The 17,833-nt window shown below is 26.4% G+C and overlaps 1 protein-coding gene across 1 annotated transcript in view; it reads right to left on the bottom strand.

Annotated features, from left to right (window-relative positions):
* Positions 1-17,833, bottom strand: part of LOC123292220 (paired box protein Pax-5) — a 248,552-nt gene that overhangs the window by 190,714 nt on the left and 40,005 nt on the right. Inside the window, exons 2-3 of the mRNA XM_044872788.1 lie at positions 15,964-16,119; positions 8,331-8,384 (exon numbers count right to left, since the gene is read on the bottom strand). Of these exons, the coding sequence (XP_044728723.1) occupies positions 8,331-8,384; positions 15,964-16,102 (193 nt within the window). The 5' untranslated portion in view covers positions 16,103-16,119. The remainder of the gene's footprint in view (positions 1-8,330; positions 8,385-15,963; positions 16,120-17,833) is intronic.

Genomic DNA, 17,833 nt, shown 5'->3' with positions numbered 1-17,833 from the left:
ATAAATAATATTATAATTCTTACACACTAATTTATTCATGCATAACGCCGGTCATTGGTCGATGACGTGGTTAATAATTATTATAACTAATTAATTGACAACTTATAAATATCACATATACACTATAATAATATCAAATATTTATAAATATGCATATTATTTAAAAATAATCTGTGATGAGAAGGATCTTTAGGACTTGCACCAATAATTTACTGGTTAACAAAGTATTGACACCATCTAAGAAACAAAAATTGTATTTTGGGACATTTAAATCGTATTCGTACCGAATTTGGCAGCAGATAAATTTGGACACCTAAATAAACGTAATTTTTCTTAACCTCTTGATAATCAGCCACTTAGTTCATTTTTACATCACTTGATAACCTTTATCGAAAAAATGGGACATTAATTTTGAATTTTAAGTGACGAAAAATCACAAACTATGATATTTTATTTGCCATGTACGGAATGTATCGAGTACTTTAGTATTCAACTCAAAATTTAAGTAAAACTAAATTTTTCCATCTGTCAATTGTCATCAACTGATTAAAAATATTTTGCATCAATAAATTGGTTATAAGACGCATTTATTCTTTTTTGACCATGTTTACAGTGAAGGTTTGTTGGTGTTTTAAATATCTCTGGCCCTTCAAGCCGAATACGATTATAAACGCTGCAAATATATAGGTAATAAGTGCTTTATATATATACATAACCCACAAGAAATTGTTGTACTTTACTATGGTTAGATTAGCAATTTCGATTTTCTTCAATTTTAGGTTCAGAAAACGACTATATAAGTTTATCTTCTATTTGAACTTTTCATTTGCAATGATCTTCCTAGAATAACAAATATTATAAATATTTGTCAATTTTAACTTTTTTACGCTCAATCATAAGTATTTCCAGTCTCGTGAAAAAGATCGCTCCACTTCCGGGGAATTTTGTATCCGGCTTGAAGGTTCAAATATATTTGGAACGATTCTAATAAATTTAATTTTCGAATAGAATAGAATAACTTTCTTTCAGAGATCGAACAACTTAAATATGACACGAAGATTGGAAGAAAAATAAAACTAAAACCTCTGTTTGTTACATATTATAATTAATTTTATTTAATATAGATATTAATTAATTAAAACCTATCTATATATGCATGGAGTCAGATATGATTTTAAGATAATAAATATCATAATTATATTAAGTATATATTTATATGTGTACATGAGGTTATCGAGTAGTGGAGTTTGGTATGCAGTTTTTTAAATGCACAGTAATCAAGATTAAATGTATTGATTTGAGTTTTATGCAAAAAGATCAAAGAAGTATTTTAAACTTTTTTTTTTTTTTGTTCTTTTTAAAACCATCTTGCGATTATAATCGTAATATGTTGAATGTAGTAATGTCAAGGTTATTTGATTTGTTTGATATTATTTGCGAAATGTAGTGAAAGTTTAATTGAACGTCCCTTTTGTCGGTCGAACATCTTTTGTAATTGGTATAACACACTATAAAGTTTTGGGTTTGCATAGTTAGTAAAAATACTCCAGCAGTAGTAACAATAGTTACCAAATAATATCAAAAATTTTGTGTGTAAAATCTTTTTTTTATCTAAACCTTTGAAACAAGGCGATGAATAATACTATTTTGAAAATGTTATCGTGTGAAGAATCATTGGATAAGTCCCCTTCTCTAATTTTCTCCAAGATATCCGATAGATCCATACAAAACTGGCCAAAGTATTACAATTACTTTTTCAAAACAAAGTAAGTCAATATCTTATTCAGTTGCTTATTTATGAATATCTTCGTTACACTTTTACTCAACAGCGTTGAGAGAAACAGAAAAGCGGTGCCCCGACTTTTATCCGGGTTTGGAGGACTACTGAGAAGTGTGGGTTAGATGTCATCGAATAAATTGACGAAAATCACTTGACCTCAGATCAATTGTGATGGAACTTTTATAACAAAATCAGAAAGAATTATATCTTAAGAGATACAATTAGAAATTATTTTATAAACGCAGGAAGCGGTTGGTGTGACCCTCAAAACTATTCGATTGCGAAATTATAAAAAATGTGGAAGAAATATAAAATATCTAAAACAACATAATGCGTCATTATTATAATTCTTTTTTTCATCAAAATAATTGAAAAAAGTTATCACATGATTAAAACAAATAAAAAAAATAAAACAAATTCTTGAAATAAATGTGGTTTATCAAATTATATTTATAATTCAATTCTTCCTGAATATTATTATTACGAGCCTACTGAGTTACTTGAGTTGAGTGATACCAACATAATTTAAATTATATACTGTATAATATATATATAAAATAATATAATATTAAGTTCATTTATATTATGTACACAGAATTCAGGGTAGATTACCCATTGCATCAATTAGTATCTATAATCTATCTTTGTGTGTGCATTGCATATTATACATAGATGTGGTTTGTAGCTAACTGTCCAACAAACCATTGGTTAATTACCACTTGGTAATGGTACATTTCACAATATAACATTTACATAGATATACAGATAGACATAGATATAACCTGTATTTTATACAGAAAGTCCCCAAAGTGCCCAACATCATAACATAGTTTTTAATTCTTAAAATAGTAAATAATTAACAATGCTTCCAATATAATATTTTAAATTTTGGTCCTTCGAGCCGGATAGACTTGTATTAAAGACAATATCGTGACGCCAAAAACTAAAAATTAATTGAAATTAATTATTGCCAGTACATTTAAAATAATCAATTACTATTAATCGTAAAATTAAACTTCTTTTTTTTTCCAAAATATATTCGTTGAAGTACGCAGTTGCCGTATCTCTTATTTAAAAAAAAAAATTGAAGATTTGATGTTGATTAATTAATTAATATTTGTACGTCATCCTGTATTGACGTTTATATAGTATAGAACTGCCTAACATTTAGTTAACTATGTTGCTAATAATAAACTACAGTAGCTTAGTAGTTATTAGCAATAGACATGAATCAACAAATATATTATAATATATAATAGCATGTGTATGCATGCGCTTATAAATAGGAATCTGTACACGGATATTGTTCAAAGAATATTACAAGCAGATAGATATTTAATTAATGAGTACATCGATAGAAAGCTGGTTAACATATTGGGGGCTTACAGAACACAGAAATGGAAAGTAATGCGTTATTTCATCCAACCCTCCAAAAAAATAGAGATACTTCATACAGAAGCTATTAGTCCTCTTACTTTTTATTTTATATTTTATATTATAAGTGAATCCGACTCGAAGGACCAAGTAATTAAATCTATGAAAAAGTATTTGTTTGAGAATTAGAGTTATTTGTCAAATTCATTAAGGTTTGTTGCCAATATTAATTATTATAAAATTACTGCCACTATTAAAACTAATTTTTTATTATGTTTATTGTGTTTGTTTTTACTTTTTATTTATGAATTTCGTTAAGTTTCTATTCTAGGAATTTGAAAATCTTAAAATAGAAATTTAATAAACAAAATATTAAAAATATTTACTATATTACACCTTAAATACATTTGTTACATGTTGGTTAGTATATTATTTATATGCTTATAGTAAGTACCTACTTACCTATCTATAAAATATATAAAAGAATTAATAATAATCTGTCATTAATTTTCAAAGGCTCATTCACCTAACTAATAATAACTTTGTTTACAATATTACTTACAGGTATGTTTATATACACAAATACATAGTAAGTATGTATATACATGAATACATAGCTAAGTACAATAATATAATTGTAATTACTATCTGATTCAAGATAAAAAATGAATGTGTCAAATGTTTCTAATACTTAAATGTAAGTACATGTTTGTGGCATGATTTTAATGGCAGAAGGAATAGATCATTCAAAGAATCTTTAATTAGATTCACAATTTGCTGGATATTAAATTTTCAATTCTTATTAAATATTAAATTTTTCATTGCTTTGGTTTATCGAGCCAAACACATTTCATATAGTTATAATTAAGTTGAACAAATAAAAACTACAAAATTTATAAAACCCCCCAGAAATCTTTCGGTTACGAAAACCTAAACTTGCACTTGAAACCATTCTCCATTAAATTACCTATTTCCTTAGAACCTTCTCCAAACTGGATCGATTTTGAGGATCATCACCTATAGTTTTTGTTCCGGGGACGGAACCCTAAACTCGTTCTTGAAACATAACTAAGAACACTCCCCATTAAATAATCTTTCAAAAGAAATAAAAAATCTAAATCGGTGCATTCGTTTAGGCGCTACAGGAAGACAGACACACATAGTGGTTAAACTTATAACATCCCTTTTTTTAGTTCGGAGGATAAAAAATACCAGTCATTAAAGTTGTGAGAAAAATTTTAATACACTATTTTGATCTTATTGAATGCATTATTGATTCAGTCAAGTTTGAAAATCTAAATAAGCTTAGACGTGGTTGGGTTAGTTATACACTTGATTATAAAGTTCTAATAGGGAATGGAAATGCTTTAAAATATTGAATATTGAATGTATTGTCGTTCTGGAATGTGATTTTAGTTTTTTTACATTGTAAATGTTTCTTTGTCTTTGACTGTGCAATATTTTCAGGTATATATGTATTTATGATTAATACATATATAAACATTAAATTATAATTTATTTTAAAACCGCATTTACTCGTTTTACCCCTCTATGTCGGCGGCGACAACGACGAATGAAGGCGGATTTTTAAATGACGACATTGATATTCAAAATAATAATAGTGACTGATGAGAGTATAATAAAATCTAGTGGTTTACGACAATCATTTGGATATCATTGTAATCATCGTCTAATTTTATATTTATCGAAGATGGCTTGTGAATATTTTATATTAAATATAATATTAATTGATTAATTTTATTATTACCGTTTAAGTATTTAAATTTAATAATTATCGATTATGTTAATTGAATTTGTTCCCAATACGGTGACAACTGATAAAAACGAAAAAGAAGAAATGTAAGAATATTTAATTTTATTTTCTAATCTATTCGATGATAAGTTTTATAAAGATTGTATTATAGTCTGTCCGCTTGGGTTAAATCTTGTGGGTATTGTATGAAGCCACAAAAAGTTTTTCAAATGTCTCTCATTTGGTATCTTGATCCAATCAGTTAGATAAATAAATATCAAATAAAATTTTCTAAGTTTGAAGATATGGGTATTTTCACGAAGTTCTGGCGTAAAGAATATTCATCAGTAACTTTTTCTACGATCATACTAGATTCTGTGTAACCTTTGCAAAGGAATATATACGAACATATTCAAAAGAAAATATCCTTGAGACCCATTCTAAAGAACGTCTTTTTCAGATTGCTTGTGCTTACTTAAGAGTCAAAAAAGATGGTTGTGTATACTGTTGATATAACCTTGAGAAGGAAATATACTTATAACAATAAAAATTTTATAAATATTAAATTTTGAAATAGAAATCAATCTATACAAGTGTAAACAACAAAATGATTTTTAATTTATCTAGATATTTACACAAATCAATCTATTCATCCGGGATTTGCACGGGAAAAATATCTGCGTGGTGATTTCGTCGAGATTTTTATACCCAGTCACATATTTTGTTCTATCTACAGGTTTGCACTAATACTCGCTTTTATAATCTCAGCCAGGGGGGTATATAAACTTCCAAAATTGAAATAATTGTGGGGAAAATTTTTCCGACCTATAATGCATCGATAGATAGGGAACCATGATCTATCCACCTTTTAACTAAAGCCTATGTTCACCTGTCTTTATGAAACTCATGATTTTGGAGGTGTATATATCCCGGTAGATAAACAAAGCTTGATACAAAACAGATAAGTGTATCACTTTCCATCGAAATCATATCAAAAAAGCCCCCCAGGAGTTATTTCAACTTTTGCTTTTTACATTTCCTCCCTGATTGCGGTTACAAGATTAAGTATTGATTCAAAACAGTAAATAAGAGATATCTTCGCCTGATATTTCCCGTGCGCCACCCGGACCAAAAATATTTAAAGTAAATAATGAATTGAAATTATAAAATTACTCATTATTATTACTTTATAGGTATAGAATAGTTATATATTATTTATTAAAAATTAGGTCAGTCTGATTGAATAGCGATTTTATAATTTTCTTTAACAAATAACTAATTTTAATGACTGAAAATATATATCTTATACCTTTAAACACAGACATAATACAGTGTCATTCATGATGACACAAAATAAGATAATTTTCTAGAAAGTCGTTTCTTTATTCAGAAGTACGTTCCCAGTTAATAAATAATGTGTGAATTCTGCCAAAAAAATTATTTGTGACAAAATTGCTCTCAAGAAAATTAAATCTATACAGACCCGATTAAATGAATCTTTTGTCTCCTGGCCAAGCAATGAACATGTCTAAAAACTCTGAAAATTTCTCAATAAAACTTAATTTACTAACTGTGCAATTGATAAGTATACTTAATGAAATCGATCCGGCTCGAAGGACTAAATAATTTTTTTAAATACTACATTTTTGGAAAAAAAGACATTCTGAATGAATAGTAAGAAAGTTTATAAGTTAGATTTAGTAGGTACAAAGATGTATCAATAAGTAACGTTGTTACTGATACATCTTGTAGTTATTATGTATTATTGGCATAAGTGTAGGCAATATTAATTTTATTTATGTATCCAATAATCATTTATAATTATATATTCATTCAAATATATAAATATATGTGTTATATTTTATTTTATAAAAATATATTTATTTACAAATATGTGTAGGTTCTACAAACTTACTTACTTACACTAGTTGGTAGTGCACTGTTTGAAAATATTTTAATAATTTATTGGACAAATATTTTATATTTTAAATCATATTTTATTATGTAAGGTGTAGTTTTGTACATGTATTTGCCTACGAAAGGTCCTGAACTCATTTAATCCTAGATGGAATTGAAAAATAATTTTGTTGTTTTCGACTGAATAAAAATTTATCTTTATAGAACTATTTTCGTTATCGCACGGTATTTGTTTGCTGGCTAGAGTTAAAACCAAAAAAACTGCAATGGATATCAAAAACCGACATCTAGGTGATCTTGAGAAAATGTCAAAATATTTTTTTAACTGTGAATTTGTATTTTTGTCAAAATTTTATGTTTTATCATTAAAAAAATTTGATTTGTGGAAGTTAAAGAATCAAACAAGTAGTTAACTTTTAAAATTAATACCTTAAATTTTAAGAAAAATATCTTGTAAATAAAAAATAAAAATAGTAAGCGCTACATTTATAATGTACAAAGGTACGAAAGGAATACAGTTCCTACCGAGTGTGTCACGACACCTCTCGATCTTTTCTTTAAAAACAAAATATTTTTTCGTGGTATCTTTGAAATGTTGCGAAATCAATAATTAGATTTTTGCATATAAAGATAAAAAAAATGGTTTAGTAATTTTGAGAACTTGTTTTAGGTAATTTGGTATATGTCAGAGGATACAACCGATTTATTCAAATTGTTCTATCTTAGTAATAAAACTATTAAGCCTTAAACTGAATATCGAAAAGTATTTTATAATTTATTGGTACTACTATAATTGGTACCTTCTGTCTCAAACAGTTGCCCCCTACTGTGTTCTAGCTAGTAAGCTTTAATTAGACCAAACAAAACTTGAAAGGATAAGACTATGTTTAAGGCAAAGACCCAAACTTTTGAGATTGAATGTGTTCAAAAAAGTAGTCAAATAGAGTTTTGCATTTGGCACAGTTCTTAGTTTTTTCATCAATAATTTGCATAAGCCTCACTTCACAGATCACATGAATATTACTTGAATGAACGATTTCAATACTTAATTCAAGAGAATAAGTATTCCACTGTTTACAAATTAAATTATAGCAAGTAAAAATTTATTTAAATTAAGAATATATTAAGAATATATGTTCTTGTTGGTATTTTTGTACAGCTATGAAGTTGATTTGAGAAGCGACTGTCTAGAGAAAGATTCTGAATGTATCATCGAAAAAATAAATAAACAAAATCACTAAAAATTACCATAAATAATGAGAAAATTAATTAAATTACATTAAAGTAATCATGGCACACAATAAATTGACTTTACAAGACATAAAAATAGATAAACTTCAATCTAATACTAATAGATATAAAACAAATATGGTAAATTTAATATTACAATTTAAAATGTTAATTTGTTACCGATTTATATTTTATAATTTAACGAACATGATAATTTATTAAAATTGTATTTGTATATTTAATAAATAAATAAATAAATATAAAACTTAAACTTACCATCACCGCCTATTCCACCATGTGATCCATTATCTTCTGAAACAAAAAACATTTCTACTCTTACATATAATGGCCATTCAATTTCATATTTCAATTAATATTATAAAATAAATACATTATTATATTTATATATTATTATAACTATTTATTTAACAATATATATAAATATAATAAATGTTTAGGAAAATTAGTTTTTAGTATGTTTATTATAATCAGTTTATTTAGTCAAACATTATATCATCATAAGTAAATTACGTCCATTATAAGAATTGAAACTGTTTTTTTCTTTTTTTTTTTTGGAGCTATGTTCCTTATCACATGTTTTGATTTGTTTGCTGGTTGGGCAGTTAAACCAAAAAAAGTACTTCTAATTAAAACGACCCCAAAATCTGACATGTAGACATAAATCTGATAGTATGCAAAAATATTTTACAATTTGTCAATTTCTATTTTTTGTCCAAAATTTATGTTTTTTTATTCAAAGAAATGAGTTGTAAGTTAAACATAATAGAGATTATTTAAAGTAAGTACAAGGAAACTTTTTGCTATGTCATATTAAATATCCTGATCAAACAAATTGTGGGAAATGTATATTACAATTAATTCATACAATAAAGTAGGTATAATATTCTTTAAACAATAAAACAAGTATTTGATTACTTAAATTAATACTTTAAATTTCCACAATTACGTAAGCACAGAAATGGAAACAGTATCGTAAGATAAAAAAAGAAAAACTATTTACAAGAAACTAATCTTGCAAGGTACCACAATATTAATATTTTTAATTAATTACAATTACAATCATTTGTATTTTCAATTAACCATAATTTATACCTCTCGTTTTGTTTCTATTTTTTTTGTCAGTGTTAGACACTTTTTTTTTGTTTACCCTCACCCACCAAACGCTCGATTAGAAACATACTTCCAAAAAATAAGACATTTAGTTTTACGTAGGTGCAACCGAAAAAGTAGAATGGGTCAACTGAGTTGATTCACAAATACATTGATGGGTCACAAATACATAGAACCTCAGTGCTTATAAATAATCAATAAAAAGTATACAGACTAGATTGCGGACAGTTTTGAAAATTTTTACCTTACATGATTTTTTTTGATGTATGACATTAAACCGTTATTTGAAACCAATTAATTTCAAATAGACAATAAATATTAATAAAGGAACGAACATTCATGAAATCTAAGGTCATTAGAAACTAAAATAGATAAAAAGAAATAAAAAAAGTACATTATAGTGCAAATGCAAGCAACAAATTCCAGTTCTTACTAGAAACGTAAAATGTGCAAAAATAATATTTAGTTTTTAAAATGTGTGTTGTAAAAATTTAATTGCAAATCATCACATGGGCAAGTAAGTTGTTGAATACTATGGAAGTAGTATATTTAAAATAAATTATAAAAAAGATTAAAAACTAGTCTAATAAATTCTAATTGTTTTCATGTTAACAAACAGGAACACAATATTGTAAATTTATTTTATAGACTTATCGATTTTAACAGAAATAATAGAATAGCAGAATACAGCCTGCCTTTTAAAATACGTACTCAAAATAGAGATAGATCTTAAAGTGGAAGGCAAAATTTTATGGGGTCGTTGGTTTTCGGACAAAAATATGGGGGGGGGGGCAATAAGCGTGTATTCATAACGTGCTAAGGGATGGGGAAGATGTGTGTTACTTCTTTAAAAGAAGGATATTTGTTTTTTATAAATTAATTTATAAGGACCGTTTAAGAAACATCTCCGAACGCGTAAAATTTTTAATCTCTAATTAAAATGTATCGCAAATGAGCAAATTATGCTCTTCCATTGAATTATTTCTGTTAAAATCGCTCGGTCTATTAGACAAACAGTAGAGAATTGAAACCAATTAAATATACCCATAAATATATTATATTGATATTCTTTTTGACATTAATTAATTTTGCTATTTAAAATTTATAGAAAATGGTTGTAATTCTTAATCAATTATTATAGTGGCAACGTCTATCAATTACTAAAGATTTACATTGTAGTTGGAGACCCAGTCGTATTAATAGTGAGAGAGTTAATTGAATAAATTAATAAGAGTACCGATCGAAATAAAGTTTTAAAGTTTTCTGAAGACACAAGAGATTTTTAATGCAATAAAACAGGCTTTCTATATCAATTGAAATCCCTTTTATAAATAGGCCACATTAAGTGTTGAGTTAAAGTTTTTCATTTGCTTTTTATTAAAAAAAAACCATGTAGACATTTGACAAGGCAAAATGGTGATTGAGTGTATTTGAAGTAAGCTGAGAATATTAGGTCTATTGATTCTAATTTTATATGAAATCCATTTCGGGGAAATATTTTTATACCATTATACATACATGGTAATATAATATCAAGGTAAACTAAGTTTAGTCCCAAGTTTGTAATGCTTAAAAATATTGATGCTACGAACAAAATTTATAGGTGTTCATAAAATCACCTAATTAGTCCATTTCCGATTGTCTGTCTGTTTGCCTGTCCATCTGTCCGTCTGTCCGTCTGTGTACACGATATCTCAAAACCAAAAAAAGATATCAAGCTGTAATTTTTATAGCGTGCTCAGGACGTAAAAAGTGAGGTTGGGTTCGTAAATGAGCAACATAGATCAATTGGGTCTTGTAAACCGTTAGAGATAGAAAAAAAAGTTTTAATGCAAAAAATGTTTGTGATAAAAAAATAAACAACTTTTGAATGAAATATTTTGTCGTTAAAGACACTGTTTATCCGTAAGGGCACAAATTAGGCGAAAAAAATATAGTATGTATTATATGGGAATATTAGTTTTGTATGTGTGACATGTAGGTTTGTGTAATATGACAGTGTAATCAACACTGTCTATACATGGACAACTAACTAAGTCAATTGTTTGTTGTCACTTGTTTTTCTTCAAATACGATTCAAAGCAAGTAAATTCAAAAAATACTAGATAATGCAAGTGCTGGTAATCAACACTCCTTGTACCGGGTATTTTAACAGTTAATCCAGTTCATTACTAAACCAACCTTTTTATTTTTGTTAACAAACCCATATTAATTTATGATTTTATGTAAGACTTGTAGAATTTACAGGCAACAAGCGGGAGGTCTTCCTTACTTGTTATTGAGGGAATTGAATATTGAAAGTAAATACTATTTGTAAAAAATTCACACGTGAATTTAACAATGTTTAATCAACAAGGAAATGCAACTTATACTTAATGTAATTTATTTCTGATTAAAATTTTAAAAAAATTTCAAATTGAAAATAAAGAGAATCATCTTCATTTTATTTATAATGTTGTCATTTTAAATGTCATACATATAGTTTTTTTTGCATACATGTTTAAAATTTTACAATAATTATTATTTACATACAATAATATAATTGAAAATACGTTTACAATATAATGGTTTATATAATGTTAGTTTATATAATAAAGCATAAAGCTATTGAAATGCATATTAAAATTTAAAAAAAATATATTTATATTTATTATATATTTTATGTTAATTTACATTATTTATATTCAATTATTTTATTTAGATATTTTTCAAACCACAAAAATATTATTTTGGTTAAACTGGAAAACATAGGGTGATTAAGAAAGTTACAAGTCGATTTTTAGCAAAATTATTCTTAAACAAAAGTGATTTAATTTTACATTTCACTATTACGTTTTTGAGTAAATTTTTTCAAGTATTTTTTGAGTTGATTTGTTATTGTTTTTTGCCATTATACCATGTATATATGAAATATACATAGTATATTAAGTTTAGTCCCAAGTTTGTAAAAAGCTACTACATCTAACAAGTGAAATTTACAAAATTAAAAAAATTTTAAGAACTTTTTTGGCTACGAAACCCAAAACTTGAAACGTATTAAAAAATACTCTCCATTAAATTATTTCTTTTGAGCCTTCTCCAAACTGATCCGAAAACGATTTTGAAGATCTTTCGCCATTTGTTCTGGGTACGGAACTCTAACCTCGCACTCGAAATATAATTAAGAACACTCCCCAATAAATGTTTTGTTTCGGGGGTTAGAAAGGAAAATAAGTGTGTAAAAATAGTGAACAATGAGATAAAAATAATCATTCTTTATATGAAATATTTAGAAATTATTATGTTATTTTGAATATTATTATGATTAAAAATAGCAATATTGAATTTCTTTAGTTCAATAAAATAAAAAATAAAAAATATTGTGTATATATCATAACTAGGTAATCTGTATTAATAAAAGTTTTTAAGACTATTATTATTAGTTATGATTTATAGAATAAAATCGTGTGAAATATATAGGTGAAGTAAATAATTATTTTTAATTGGTTATTTCCAATCACACACGTATCAACAACATTTCAATTCGATTCAATATTTATTTATTAATAAATTTTATTTTTATACACATCAATAGATAGGATATTCTTGCGTTTATTGTCCTAGGTATCAATTCTCATGGTACTAGTGTTGATTCTAACTGAATTGTTCTAATGTAGAAGCTGGTAGAAGTAGCAATAGACTACACACCCATGCTAAAATTTTAAAAGTTGAAAAAGATGCTCCTATATGTAAAAGTATATTTAAACACCATGGCGTTAATTTTGCGTGGTACGGGTGAGTACAGGTGAAAAAATGAATCTCACACACCTTGGTGTCTCACCCCTGTACCAACAAATATGAACACCCGTGCTTGATACTAACTTTGCATAAGAATTCGAACCCAATAACATAAATACCGTACTCATCATCAATTTCCAAGGCCTACGTGATTTATTTCTGTACGGAATTAATGCAATTTGCTTTGAATATTTATGCAAAGTTTGTATCCAGCAACGTCGTACATATTTGCTGACACCATGGTGCTTAAACTTAATTTTACATATAGGAGCATGATTTTTGGTGGGTCGTTTCAGCCAAAATTTTTTAGCGTTGGCTTGTAGTCCACAAGTCTTACAAGTTACCGATAATAATAAATGATGGCATTTACAATGCATACAATCAATTTTTTTAATATTTGACCCTTCGAGCCCGAGAGTCAAAAGTTAATAAAATGAATTGATAAACTGTGATGTTTTGATTATATGTACATTCATATTTAATTATTCAGGGAAAAGGAGATGTAATTGCAGCCTCTACTCGCAGTTCAATGAAATTGTTTAAGAGTGTGTTCTTTTCGCGTGAAAAAAATAAATTTCAACACATCAATGTATTACATTTTGGAGATTTCGAGTTGACTTAAAGAGTATTATAATTTTGAAGTGCTAAAAAAGTTTAATAAATTTAAACAGAATAAAAGACCCTTTGTTAGTTAATACATATAAAACAATTCTTTATGAATATTAATTTTATTTATGAATTTATTAAATATATAAAAAACAAAATTTAAATATAAAATAATAATAATAATATACATAAAAAAAAAAAGTAAAATGAATTGATATAAAATCTATTAACATGTATTAAAAATCGATAAATAATAAATTTTAAATCTTGCAAAAGATTCACTTTATAAGTTTATATGCAAGCCAGAGCTAGCACATTGTGAATCTGTAGGCTAGCTTACATTGTCGGCATCGGATCGGCATTTCGTTTTATATAAAAACAGTGTGTAAATATAAGCACCATAGAACAAGTCATTTAAATATGTAATATTACAAGAACCAACATTGATATTAAATGAATACATATTTATATATATTTTATATTTTAACATCAATGGAATAAGTCCAGTGAATTTTAAAATACAAAGTGATCCAATATCTTAAAAAAAGTGTTTTTTAACATTTTTAAGGGAAACCATAACAGGATTTTAAATTAGTCTAAACAACGAAAATCAATGTTTTTCTTGTACTGTTTATATCAACAAATGAAATTTACAAAATATATAAAACCCCGACAAATTTTCCGGATACGGAACCTTTAACTCGCATTTGAAACATATATAAGGACACTATCCATTAAATTACCTTTTTCCTTAAAGCCTTTTCCAAACTGAGCCGATTTGGAAGATTATCGCCAATTTTAAGTTCTTTAGGTACGGAACCCTTAATTCGCACTTAAATTACCTTTCAAACAAAATCGAAACAAAATTAAAATCAGTTCATCTATTTAGGTACTACGATGCCACAGACAGACAGACAGGCTGGCATACAGACAGAAACACACACAGCGGTCAAACTTAGAACATCCTTTTTTTTAGTTCGGAGGTTAAAAATAGTAAGGAATATGGAGTTATTTTAGAGATACTATTCATGTAACTTCAAAAGTTATCTCGTCGAATTGAAATTCCAGGCTCAATATGGATTTTTACGTTAAAAAATTTGACAGCTAAAAGGAAATCATGAGGTTTAAAAGTATGTAAGACTACAATTCGAAGTTTTTTAGAATAAGTGATCCAAGACAATTTTTAACAGTTTGAGTAGCTTTTTAATTGATTGAAATTTTTTTCTTTAGATTAGTCTATTACGTAATAGCAGATGCAGTAAAAATTGATACCACTTTTTACTACGCTGTTTATTTGCTCTCCCACCATATTTAGTAAAACTAACTTGTTTCAGACAAAAAAATTTAATAGTGGATCTTGTACTAAAATTTTCTAGGAAAATTCAAGAATTTATGCCAGATATTTTTATGTGAACCACTTTGTAAAAATGAAAATTAACATCTTCTTCAACAGAATAGAGATAATACTATATCACCATATACATACATGAGTCTCTGTAAAGCCTATAATGTCTTTTACAACTGCTATATAAAATATTAAATGCATGTTTATATATATTACAAGTGTAATATGAATCTTCACCATAAATATATGCAAATCAAAACCAGATAATGTGTCAAAAATAATCAATATTTATCGATTACAATATTCATAACAACAATATTAGATAAAATTTAAACACTATTTTATACACGGAGAAATATTTATTTATTTTTTTATTAAAATATAAGGACCATCTATCTAAAAGAATGTTAAACATATATTCTCCGAAAAAAGTGCAGCTCAAAGTTTAAGATGGTGCGGTTATACATTGAATAGCCTAAAAGTTTTTAACAACAAAAGACTGACTAGAGAAAAGCTGTTGAATCATGGCCACACAGTGCGAGACGGAAAGCTGGTGGTTGGTATCTACTATAAAAATTCGTAGAAAGTTTCAAAAACGTTTGGATCTAGTATTTGTATATGTATTAGTGTTTCACCACAAATATTTAATCTTTCAATCTAAAAAAATTCTTCCCTCGAAAAAGTCCAAATACAAAGTTTTCTCTTTAGAAAACAAATATTAAAATTGATGATTGAGTAAAATTCTAGTTGTGCCTTGGTTAACTATCATGGTTTGGCTCAAAATACATGAATATTTGGTTGATTATCAAAAGGTTGTCCTATAACAAAAACTTCGACTAGAAAACAACAGGCATGAACTATAAATATTTACGTAGCGCTAAAGTTTATATTTATAAGTATCAAAGCCAATTGAATCGATTTAAAAGCAGATATTTTTTGTGAAAATCACTATCAAAAATAATAAGACAAACAAACTCCGAAATATCTTAATAATTTCATGAATGTTCCCACTTATAACCAAAAAAGAAATTTAAAACATATGAATCTTACGTTTTTTCTTTGATTCGGAATCTGAATGTTGTTGTGGGGCCTGCACATGATGTAATAATGATTGTTGTGTATCCATGTGCAGACCCATACCGGCCCCATGCTGCACCATGGGACCTGGATGACACTCCATGCTGATCATATCAGACTGGTCTGAACCTGTAATAAAAAAAATAATACATTTAAAAAATATATATTTTGAACAGATTAAGATGAGTCAATCTCATTTAAATCACGTGCTACAAGTCTTCATCGGCAATAATGATAAAAAAAAAAAAAAAAAAAAAAACATTAAGTTTAATTAGTTTGTATCACAGATGGTGAACGGGTCAGAGGTCTTTTTAGTACAATTAATTTTATCAGATTAGATGCTTTTTTACAAGTTTAAATGAAACGTTTAATACACACATAAAACGTTAAATTTTTACTTTATGAAAGGGTCCCACATTTTTTGTTTTATTTATAAAAATTCTAATAAATTTTATTTTCTACATCTTTGTTTATGATAAGTATTTTGCTTTCAATGTTAAATATTTTGCTTCCTATTTTCGTTTCAAAAACAAAAAGTTTCTTCTAAAAAAATTTTAAATCCACATAAAAAAAAAATAGCAATTAAACACAGCAGAACAAAAAAAAATAATATTGGCAAAATTGACATTTCAAAATTATGGTGCAAAAACCTTTTTATTTCTATTTTTTTATAATTAAAGTTTTATCAATAAAATATAAAAGATATGCTTTCATTTTAAAATAATTAATTTTACACCATATTTAATTTTATTTATTTATTTTATTATGTATTTCACAATTCTACTAGTTTTTATTTAAATCTTAAAAAAAATGCAATTAATTGTTTTTATTTAAATTACATTATTAAAACATTCTAAAATTAATCGTTAAAAATTTCTATTATTTTGTTGGTAGGTAAAGAAAAAAATTATATATTTAAAAAAAGTTTTCACACTTACGTAATAAATATGGTTTTATATTAAAAGAAATAAAATTTTTTAACAAAACGAAAACCGACTTCAAAAGAAACACTTTTCCAAAACAAATAAATATTCACTAAAAATTAAAAAAATAACGATAAAATAATGTAGTTAAAATTATTGTTTTTTTTTTTGGAGTCGGTATCAGCCAAGGAAACAACTCTGGCAGAACAGTTTGCTACATTAGGTTGGCTGACACCGACTCCAAAAATATCAATTATTTTAACTACATTGTATTTTCGTTATTTTTTTTACTTTTAAGTGCATATTAATTTGTTTTGGAAAACTGTTTCTTTTGAAGTCGGTTTTCTTTTAGTTAAAAGTTTTTGGAAAAAGACTAAATTAAAAAAAATATTTATAAAGATATCTAAGTTTTGATTTATTATGTAGTCCAATTGCCCTCGGTAAAATTCGGAACGGAAATTAAGAGTACGTAATATTTCTACCTCAATTATGGAACAATTTTTGTCATATAAATAAATTTAAGTTTTCCACAATTAATCGTGGAAAAAATTTGCATTGTCCAACGATTAAATGGAAGCATAAGTCAGCATAAAGTTCGTAAGTTAAAATTGCTAATTTATCATTTAAAACTTTAAACTTCTAAATAGGGAATATTCATGTATTTTTTTAATATTTTTAATTCATTGTTTGCACCGTTATAACAAAGTAAAGAATATAAATACTGTTTAAAAATTCTGTATTTAAGTGTAAACAAATAATTAAAATACATAATAATTTTGAGATATTTAAAAGCAGTTTTTTGGTGCTTTCTATTGATGACGTATAAGTACGTGATCTGTCAATTGGTGGCAGTTCAATGTAGAATTTACACTCTAAAAAAATGAATTTACAACATAGAATTTACACTCGTTATCATTAAG

This window comes from Chrysoperla carnea, chromosome 2, assembly GCF_905475395.1.
Source record: "Chrysoperla carnea chromosome 2, inChrCarn1.1, whole genome shotgun sequence".
In the NCBI taxonomy this organism is placed as follows: Eukaryota; Metazoa; Arthropoda; class Insecta; order Neuroptera; family Chrysopidae; genus Chrysoperla; species Chrysoperla carnea.
Note: the sequence above shows the minus strand (reverse complement) of the source record. Positions and strands in the feature narration are given on the sequence as shown.